Source organism: Plectropomus leopardus, chromosome 19, assembly GCF_008729295.1.
Source record: "Plectropomus leopardus isolate mb chromosome 19, YSFRI_Pleo_2.0, whole genome shotgun sequence".
Lineage (NCBI taxonomy): Eukaryota > Metazoa > Chordata > Actinopteri > Perciformes > Serranidae > Plectropomus > Plectropomus leopardus.
Window position 1 is genome coordinate 17,687,937 of NC_056481.1, and position 9,961 is coordinate 17,697,897.

A 9,961-nucleotide genomic window follows, 5' to 3' on the forward strand; every position below is an offset into this window, starting at 1 on the left:
AAAAATTAAAATGGTGGGATGTTTTTTTTAATCGAGACATGAAAGAAAGAGATCCAGCAGAACATAACAGATTATGACTTCACACATAAGGTAAAGCAATGCATCCATTAAAATCTGTTTGCTTTCATATATATGTATTTGGAGGACTTTTGTCCAACTTGGGCCAAAATAAAGACAAATAAAAGTTATGTACAGTTATAGCATTAAATTTCCAAACATCGGTGAACCTACTGCTTCATATGCCGACAAACTCTGATGTTACCATTTATTTTAAATAAAAGAAATCAAGATGAAAACAAATTATACAACAAAGAGACTTGCCACCAACACAATTCAAAACAAGCATTTACTCACAAACTCTCAAACAGATTCTCTTCAATACTGGCAGCAGAAAATAAAACTTGATTTGTTTAAAATTAAAAAAAAATGGACAATGGGGAACGGATTGATACTAACACTCGCAACTCTAAAACCTTCTGGTTTTGAACTGGGTTCCTAAAACTTTAACTGGGCTTTAGCAAACTATGTACTGGACAATTAAAAATGTGGACAGACATTCATGAACTGCACTCGAGCTGTCGATAACAGCCGCAGTCAACCAGCTGGTGAAATTTAAATCTTTAAAGGGAGATGACGTGAAAAAAATTTTTGATAGGACAAAGCTTTTCAGACCACAACAATCAGTAGGCCCAATACATGTTCGGATATATAAGATATTCAGACAGATTCAGTATCAAAAGACCATCAGTTAGTAATAAAAGAACATGGATCATTTATGCTTCAGTCCAGCAGACAAGTCCATTTATGTTTGCTTTTTCTGTTGGAATCATTGTAGGGTCATTCATAACAAGACATCGGATGTATTGATACAGACAGCCACCAAATCACAGATGTGGGTATTAACAATACTCTCCACTACCAATCAGTAACTAATCCCCTCCATCCAAATTCAATCTTCGATATATCTGGATGCTAGAATATTTTGCCCATACAATATTTCAGGTACGTGTACACTCTGGGTCGGCTGCAATAACTGTCAAAGCAAAGAAAGGAGGCAGGCGGGAGAACAAAGGGGGCAAGGCAAGGACTGTGTGTGACATTTGGGTTATTATAAATGGACAGACGGGTGAGAGAGACAGGAGGAGGTTTGTGTGTCGTGATGGATGGAGTTTGGTCTTCAGAGGTCCCCCATGTCCCTGTCGTCTGCCCGGCGGGAGTCCGACCTGCCGTTCATGCCGTCCCTCCTGTCTCGCTCCCGTGACCTGTCTCTGGATGAGCGCTCTCGGTCCCTGGACGACCTGGAGGGAAGAGACCGTACGAGATATTCAGTGACTGTGTACTCTTAAAAAGCAACATTCAAGGGTTCCCAGACATTTCCAAGATTTCAAAACTTTTCATGCAAACGTAAGTGACGGTAAACAAAACACTGTCACACATTAACAGCTTCAGAAAATATATTTTCCTTTGTGTTAAATTATGTGGAAGGTTATCCGCAAGATTACTGTGACAGTTTCGCTACACACTACCAAATTCCATGACTTTTCCAAAAGTTGAAATGATTTTTAACTAACTAACTTACTATATTTAAAATCATAATTATGTATATTTATATATTTAAAATTATGTTGGAGAATTAACATTTTTAAAGTGTTTTTCCGTGTCGTTTCATTGTTTGTTTTACTTTTTTTGGAGAATTTTCTTGTCCTTTTTGCTAATTTCTTGCTATTTTATGGGCCATTTCTTCTTATACACTGCTCATTGCCATCTTCACATTTCTTTTAAAGAAATCATGCTAATTTTCTCAGTTTTCAAATTTTTAATAATTCAATAACTTTTCAAAAACTCTCAATGAGTTTTACTTAGTCCATAACTTTTCCAGGTCTGAAGATGTGATTGTGAAATTCCCTGATTTTTCCATGTTTTTCATGACTGTGGGAAACCTGAATATCATAAGCTCCAACAAGATGGAAAACAGTTCATATAACATTTGGACCACATGAGTGCAACATCCTACTCATTCTTTATATATCAGCTCAAGAGACTATACACACTTTAACTTCAACGCTTGTGTCAAAATATCGATGGCGCTGAGGTGCATCATTGTGCAGTGTTGACTGCTGACTGATGCGATCACATGTGAAACAGCAGTTTGTTAGATGAGGCAACACTGTGTCTCAAAGATGCAATTTTTAAAAACAATAAATCAGTATTTGGTGACACGTTGTGTTGGACTTGGTGTATTTACTTGTGTCTGGAGCTCTGCTCGTGGCTGTGGCGGTGTCCTCGGCTGCGAGAGCGGGATCGGCTGCGATGCCTCCTTCTCCTCTCCCTGGAGCGTGAGCGCGAGCGGCGCCTGTCTCGTGATGTGGAGCGTGAGCGCCTCCTTCTGCGGTCACGAGAACGAGATCTGACGAGAAATGACACACAACACTTGAGTCATAATTTACCTTAGATTGTCTCTTATCAGAACGACTACGGACAACTACAGATGCCAATGTCCAATATGCTGATATATAAAAACTCATTCGGTCGTAAACCAGCACCGATACATACACTTTTTTTCTTATCTAATGTTAGTGATCATCGAGTCTCTTCTGTAGTGGAAGTAACATCATAGTATGCAGACTCCTATCATGATGGCCCACCAGCAGATGGAGACATAAAATACAATTATTCGATGTGTGTAATATTCATTCATTGTGCAAAATATAAAAAATACTTCAACTTAGGGTTGCTGTGCTGTACATGTTCACTACAAAATACAGTGTGAAAAGCCTATTTCTTACCTTCTATGCTCTCTGCTCCGTGATCTGGTCCTGTGAAATAAGCAGAGGCAAAATCATAAGTTTAAACATACATTTTATACAAAAGAGCTTCTATAGATGTGACAAGGATTTTAAATATCCGCACTCACCTCTTCTTCATCCTTTCCTCTTTCTCCCGCTCTTCTCGTCTCTTCAAGCGTTCCTGGTTCCTTTTCTCCTGCTTGTCAACCACAGTTTTCTGATCAAAATATAAAAAAAAAATAAAATTAGAGGAGAAGCTATATTTATCCAAACCTTGAGACAGTTTGGGAACTTTTTTCCCCTTTGTTTTCAGACCTTTATGTTTTCAGGTTGTTCTGATGACTTTAAATGTCATTTACTGTGACAAACAGATCTTTTCACAGGATCTTCAGGTTATTCTGATCAACTCTAGGTTTTTATCTGAAACTAGTGCTATTCACATTTTTTTTCTAGTGATTTTCTGGCACTGTACACTGGGGCTATATGTATATACGAAGATATTTATATTTACCTGCATGTGTGTATATACACATTTTTAGATTTTCATCTTACTTTTTTGCTGGTCGTCAAATGTCTTATCCACATTTTGTTAAGTTGTTATCTACTGATGTTTTTGTATTTATGTAATAATGAATAGGGGCCTACTGAGTACCAGGTTACCTATCAGGTGACCTATCAGGTGACCTGCTGTAATAGTAATTGAGGGTGTGTCTGCATTGTTTACTTGTCTGATGAAGAGCATGTAGCTCGAAACGTCACCTCGGTGGTAATAATGTTAAATATTCATGGGAGCATAGCCCAGTGTACTAACTGTGTTTTTCTTGTCTTGTATCATCTCTTGGTCAGCACCTAACCTTTTTGTTGTCTGCATGCTTTAGTGAACTCATTACAAGATGGAAGTAAATGTATAGATTGTAGTAATGTGTTTGTAGTGTACAGGATGGGACAGGTTGGCACGTACCTTTAGTTGGTCCAGTTTCTCTCTGATCTGGATGAAGCCCAGGTGAAGCTTCCCACCAAAATGGTCGGCCAAACGACGGTCATTGTCATGGAGACCCAGGTAAGCGGAGCACACCTCACACACACGAAGCTTCTGTTGCTGGAAGCTGGAGGCCGGCATAGAGTTTCTGTACTCTTCCTGAGGGGAGAGATTACAGCAAAAAGAGTTGCATTGAAAGGATTAAATTAAATCATTAGTTTATAGAAAAAGCACCACATCTTTCAGGAAGTACTGCATAAGTACTCTTTCCTCACCTCTGCATCCTTCTTCCTAGTGCGGACTTTCTCCACTTCCTGCAGGACCTTCTGGGCCTCATCCACGTTGCCTTCAGCTCCGAGTTGCTCAGCCTTAGCCAGGAGTTTACCTATTTCCTCATTCAGCTCATGAACCTTCTCTGCCTGCGAAACAGCACAAACAACACAATTTACATCTACTATGATCGAATTATAGTGGAATATTAGTGTTCGTGCAAACACAGTCAATGTCTGGGTTCACATATCTTTTGTTACTCACCTTTGCTGCCACCTCAGCACTGATCTCTTCCTGGGTCTCAGCCAGGCGCTTCTTGGCCAGCTCTGTCCTCCGGTCGCAGTCGGCAATGAACGTCTCCAGGTGATCCACCGCCTTTGGGAGTGAGACAGTTAACAAAAAACAGATGTAAGTATGTAACTTGGTAGATTTGTATACATAAGCTTATAGGAAAACCTTTAATAGGGATTCAATGGTATTCAATAATCATCTGATTGAGTGTAACAGACATAAAGTGCTCCCAATAAAGGTTATGGGGGAACCTGAGGTGAGGTAATTTATTGTCTGCCCCTTAAACGATTTGATTCATCAGTCAGAGACTCCTCAGTGGATTGACACTGCTTCAAGTCGAGCGGTTCTTTTTATTAATTTTTTTAGTAGTCAGTGTGCTGTGCGGTGTACTTCTGGGAGTTTCTCAACACTCTTTGGTACAAGCTGCCAGGGACGAGATGCAGCGGCATGATGGGAGAGAGACGCTGCACCCTAAGGCTCTGAGATAACATCTTCTCTCTTTTGCTCAGAAACTTGTGGTTCAGTCTCTGCCTTTTATTTACAATCTAGGGTCGGCAAAAGATGTTGTTGCACATTTGTGATCCGTCATTAGCGCAGTTGGCTTGTTTACTGTATTATGTGAATTCTGCTGTAACACCAAATGCCCCACAGAGCCGTTAAAACTTTCAAACTTTCTATGGAAAAATAAAAAATTAATTGTTAAATATTTGTATTGAATTGCCAAATCTGATTCGACTGGCATAATTCTGAGTCAGGTACAGCCCTAGTCAACACCGCATATATATATCCACTGATCCAGATCACAGTGAGCAAACTCCTTTTACAGTACATGTCTTTTACAGTTGGCCTAAAACTGAGGTTGTATTGTGGCTGCAACTCAGTGGTATTAAGAAAAGCATCATTAGGGGAGAAAAATGAGCCACAAGCTATTTCTCCACAAATGCAACAAAAAGTATATTTTTACAGGGCTACTAAAAATAGTTAGTTGTCGTATATAACAATTCAAGTTTGGATTTAGAAAAAGTGCAGTTAATGTGGTCGTGTTACATGATGGGATCTGACACTACTGTCACTGGCTGCTTACCACTTGACGTTAATACTAAAAGCTATAGTAAGTATATCACTGCGACTTCAAAGCCAGCTACCCCCTCAGTTAACCTGTGTTTTACTACACGATTCTATAATCTCAACTGTAATATTTATGGTAGGACATCACTTACGTCAAGCTCGAAGAACAGATCTCTTTCCTTGGAAGCAATTTCATAATCTGCCCGAAGTGCCAGGTCATGGATCTTGGTGCACTCCCCCAGGTCCATACGCTGTCACCAAAACACAAGCAGACATGTATCAAACTCACATATCAAACGCTTTCAGATTATCCTTATTGCACAGTTTTTTCTCTCTATTTTTCAGCATTTTACTATTATCCTGTGAAAAAGATGCTGAAATAATTTCGGTCATTACACTTAAAATTTAGGCCACTTACAGTTCCAGACAGGATGTCATGCGGACAGCAGTTTAGAAGATGACTTTTGCAGACTCGATCATCAGTGAACTTGACCCTCTGTCGCGTCTCATCCCCTGAAACAGTCCAAAAAACAACCAATGAGAAAGACCTCACATATTTGTTATCAAGGGCGAGATATCCAGTGTTTAACATACATTACTGTGATTGCAAAACATTACAATGGGCAGATATGTGTCACTAAAACTGCATACAATGATTATGTGCCCACCTAAACGAGTGAAAACCAACTGTTTTATTTCTGATTGTCAAGGGTATAACAATATATTTTAACATAAATAAATATTGTGCCTCTGCTGGACTACATTTATTATGTTTTTCTGTGTAAAGAAAAAAGAAGTTAGATGTGGCTCGCTCTGCATTTATATGGCACTTCCTGTTATTCTTTGTGCTTACCTTACCCAAGTCTCAATAAAAAAACATAGGACGATTTCAGAGCCTCAGCTCAGTTTAACTTGAGATAAGGCTCAATGCCCACTCCTTAAATGTGGGGCATTCTGAGATAAAGATAATAGGGGCACAACACAGGTAAGTGACTATGAAATCATTGTATCAATTAACTCGTGTGAACAGAGCTACCATAAGTTTCAAGTGTTCATTACATTTCAAAGCATATGACTCTACGGGAAAGACTGCTATCAAGGCTGTGATAAGAACTGTAAACATTTCAGACAAATGTTCCAGCCAAGCCTTTAACAAATATGAAACATTGAAAAGAAATACAAAACAAAAATACAAAAGAAATCCAAGGAAAAAATTAGTTTATACACACTGCGTTCTGCACCACATACTGTACCCTTCTGCATCTTCAAGACCTCAGCTGCAGAATTTTAAACCCGCTGTAGAAAAGTATAAATGGGAACAGTTTTCTTGCCCATACCTGTAGTAAGAAGTTGGGAGTCATACACAAGTCAGATTGTAAATGATGTGTGCAAAGTTTTTTTTTTCTTCTTCGATGATTGCAAAAATTGCCTTCTGAAAACAGACGTCTCAATGAATACTGAGAACTTGTCGTTTGGATTCTGCGCGACCAGACGTCTTAGCTCAAACTGCATAATTCTACTCCAAATTGTAATTCTAGTGCCACTGAAGATATACCCATTTGTGTGAATTAAAAAAAAGCTACAATAACTTCCGGAAGGCAAACAAATGGTTTGGATATTCATCATAACAGCTTTAAAAATTATGTGTGACTCACGGCTCGATGAACATGAGGCTTTTCTGCAACTCCTTTGCAGATTGTTGTAGGCTGGCAAAGATACACTGAACCTTAATGAATAAAATAAAGGGGCCACAATTGTTCAGTTTGTATGCAACAAATGTATGGGAAGAATTTGATATCAATCTCATCACACAAACACCCACACGCTCACAACACATTTTCACTTTCTCTGTTTCGATTGAATGATCAATTTATAAAAAGAACATCTGTAGTTCCATTCAATCAACTGTCAGGATGAATCTCTGGTTTATAAATTGTCAGGGGCATTAAGCTTTAATTTCTGCCCATATGAAATTGACCTTACAGCTGAGTTAACGGTTAATGTTTGTATCCAAATGGCTGAAAGCAATTACTATAATTGTATTTTCGCAAATCAAGTGTTCATGAGGACAGGGATACCATTAACTCCATTTTCAGAATAACAGAAATGGTAAATAATTACAATGTTTTTAATAAATATGCATTTGTCAGCTTCATTACACGGGCTAGGTCCCATACACATCATTTTTAAATGAATTATTATTTATTAAAAAAACAGGCAAGAGCACATGTACACAGTATGTTCTACTTAATGCAGACTCTTTCACAACCCAATAAGACAAAATTACAAACTGTATTTATATAAAACTGTTAAGTAAAATCTTGATGTACTTTTACCTCGCTTGATTTTTTTCATGCTACCTCATTTTATGCTGTTATTTTCTTTCTGAAACTTTATATTGACACCCATTTGCCATACTTGAGTCAGGGTTCCCATCACTTTTTAATGGATAAAATTTCAATTTTTCTTTTTTAAACTTTACAAAGACCCATAATATTTTTCTTTTGTTTTCTTACTTGCCTGTTGTTTTTCGGATTCAAACTCTATTCAAACATAATATAATTTCAACTGGCATGCATGAAGTGAAAGACAAAATATGTGGGAAAAATGAAAACAATGGGAATGTGATGGTAAACAAATGTCACACGTGACGGATAATATGTGGAGAGCTTCAGAAATTAAATTTTCCATTATGGTGTATTTCGTGGGTAGTTATCCACATGAGATTAATGAAAAACAATATAACTCAAGACTTTTCCAAAACTTTCAATACTTTCTACTTATTCCATTACCTTTTTTTAGGCCTGGGGAATGTGATTGGGAATTTCCATGTCTTTTACAGTTTCCCCATGACTGTGGGAACTCTGTTAAGTAAGATTATGAATACAGGACCTTTACTAGTGTTTCTACATTCACCACAGGCACCTTTCCCACTCTGACGCTAGCAGTACGGCTAGTTAAGTAGCAGCTGGTAGGCCTAACGTTATGCGAAACCCTTAAAAAACGTTGGACGTTATCCTTTACGTGTTATGAATTAGGCACGATGGACATAACGTTATCCACTTACATAATAGAATTTAATTCATGTCAATGATAAATATATGTAAACTGTTCACTGCTAGGTAGCATGGTAGCGTTAGCTACCTTAGCTGCTAGCCAAGAATATAGTGAACGCTAAAAGTGGAAACGTTAAAGGCGAAACTAAAAACGTGATCATTTGAATTACAATTAACCAAAATGGATACAAACATTAAAACCAAATGTTAATCCGTAATGGCTTCTTTAATCTAGCGTTACTGTATCTTACACAGCCCTCTGCAGTAATATATCCATTCATGCAGGTCTGTCCATCACACACCAACACAAGCCAGCCGCAGCAGTGGCTCCATCTTGGCTAGCTAGCTAGCTCAGCTAGCATGCTACGGCAACTCACCGTCCCTCGCTGTTCCCATTAGCTGGTCGAGCAAAGCTCTCATTTGAGCTTGGGCAGACATTGTTGTGGGTCTTCCGTCGACAGCGCTATATAAAAGTAAGCAACTGAAAACAGCTCCTTAATGTTTTTGTTAAATTATTTGATAATTTAGTCTTCCGAGCATCACCTCTCGCCGCTTTCCTCTATTTCGTTTACTCGCCAGTTTCCGATTTATATTAAGGAAATGACGACAGGCCCTATTTGAAAGTTCCGTTGAGCTGACGCTGAAGGGCGGGCTGCTGGTATGAAATGAACCAATCAAAACGTCCAAGAACGAGCGACTCCACCAATCAGAGCGGCTTGAAGTTATAAAATAAAACTCTTTGCCCTGATCTAGGCCTCTCAGGCAGCACATACTCGCGAGCTTTCGTCCCTATTTACTTATGTCCCGTGGTGGAAGAAGTATTCAGATCCTTTACTTATGTGAAAGTACTAATACCATACTATAAAAACACTCTATCACAAATAAAAGTCCGACATTGACAATGTAATTTAAGTAAAAGTAAGTATGTACACTAAGGAAAAGTACTTAAAGTATTAAAAGTAAAAGTTTCCAATGCAGAAAATAAAAAAAAAAAAAAAACAACAACAACTAAAGTACTGATAATAATAACACCAACAACAAGAAGAAAATAATAATAATAATAATACACAAAACCCCTCGAAATCATTTTTAGAATGGGACCATAGACTACAGTCTATGAATGGGGCAAAAAAAAAAAAAAAAATCTCCCAAAACGCAAACTCAAAATTTTATATAAAAAACTGAAAAAGACATATCTATATCTATCTATATCAAAATGGTTGCCAGTTAATTTCCGCTGACTGACTGATTTACCAACTAATCGTTGTGGCTGTATTTGTGAAAAAAAAGAACAAAACTATTTGGTTATTATATTTCATAAGAACCTCTTGTAATGTTTCTGCAAAAACCTTATTTTTTAAACGAACTAAAGAATTCAGATACATGTAGTGAAGTAAAAAGTAAAATATTTACCTCCGAAATATAGTACAGTAAAAGTATAAAATGACACGAAAAGAAAATATTTAAGTAAAGTGCAAGTACATTAAATTTGTACTTACGCACATCGATTC

The 9,961-nt window shown here is 37.8% G+C and overlaps 1 protein-coding gene across 2 annotated transcripts; it reads right to left on the bottom strand.

Annotated features, from left to right (window-relative positions):
• Positions 1-5: 5 nt before the first annotated feature.
• Positions 6-9,030, bottom strand: luc7l (LUC7-like (S. cerevisiae)). 2 transcript variants are annotated; one of them, XM_042507895.1, is made up of 11 exons: positions 8,828-8,846; positions 7,050-7,120; positions 5,813-6,731; positions 5,547-5,645; positions 4,300-4,410; positions 4,041-4,184; positions 3,748-3,924; positions 2,915-3,003; positions 2,787-2,816; positions 2,246-2,407; positions 6-1,298 (listed from the first exon to the last, which is right to left on the bottom strand). In XM_042507895.1, the coding sequence occupies exons 3-11, from the start codon at positions 5,984-5,986 to the stop codon at positions 1,178-1,180; spliced, it is 1,107 nt and encodes a 368-aa protein (XP_042363829.1). In that variant the 5' UTR covers positions 5,987-6,731; positions 7,050-7,120; positions 8,828-8,846; the 3' UTR covers positions 6-1,177. The 2 variants fall into 2 exon arrangements, with proteins under 2 accessions (XP_042363829.1, XP_042363831.1); XM_042507897.1 differs by lacking the exon at positions 7,050-7,120 and having other exon boundaries at positions 5,813-5,907; positions 8,828-9,030.
• Positions 9,031-9,961: the final 931 nt, after the last annotated feature.

Bases quoted from the DNA above. Each gene is read 5' to 3' on its own strand.
- luc7l (XM_042507895.1), bottom strand. From the start codon at position 5,986: ATGTTAAACACTGGATATCTCGCCCTTGATAACAAATATGTGAGGTCT. The intron at 4,411-5,546 runs GTAAGTGATGTC...TCACTCCCAAAG, and splicing joins ATCTGTTCTTCGAGCTTGAC to GCGGTGGATCACCTGGAGAC. The intron at 3,004-3,747 runs GTACGTGCCAAC...TATTTTGATCAG, and splicing joins AGAAACTGGACCAACTAAAG to AAAACTGTGGTTGACAAGCA.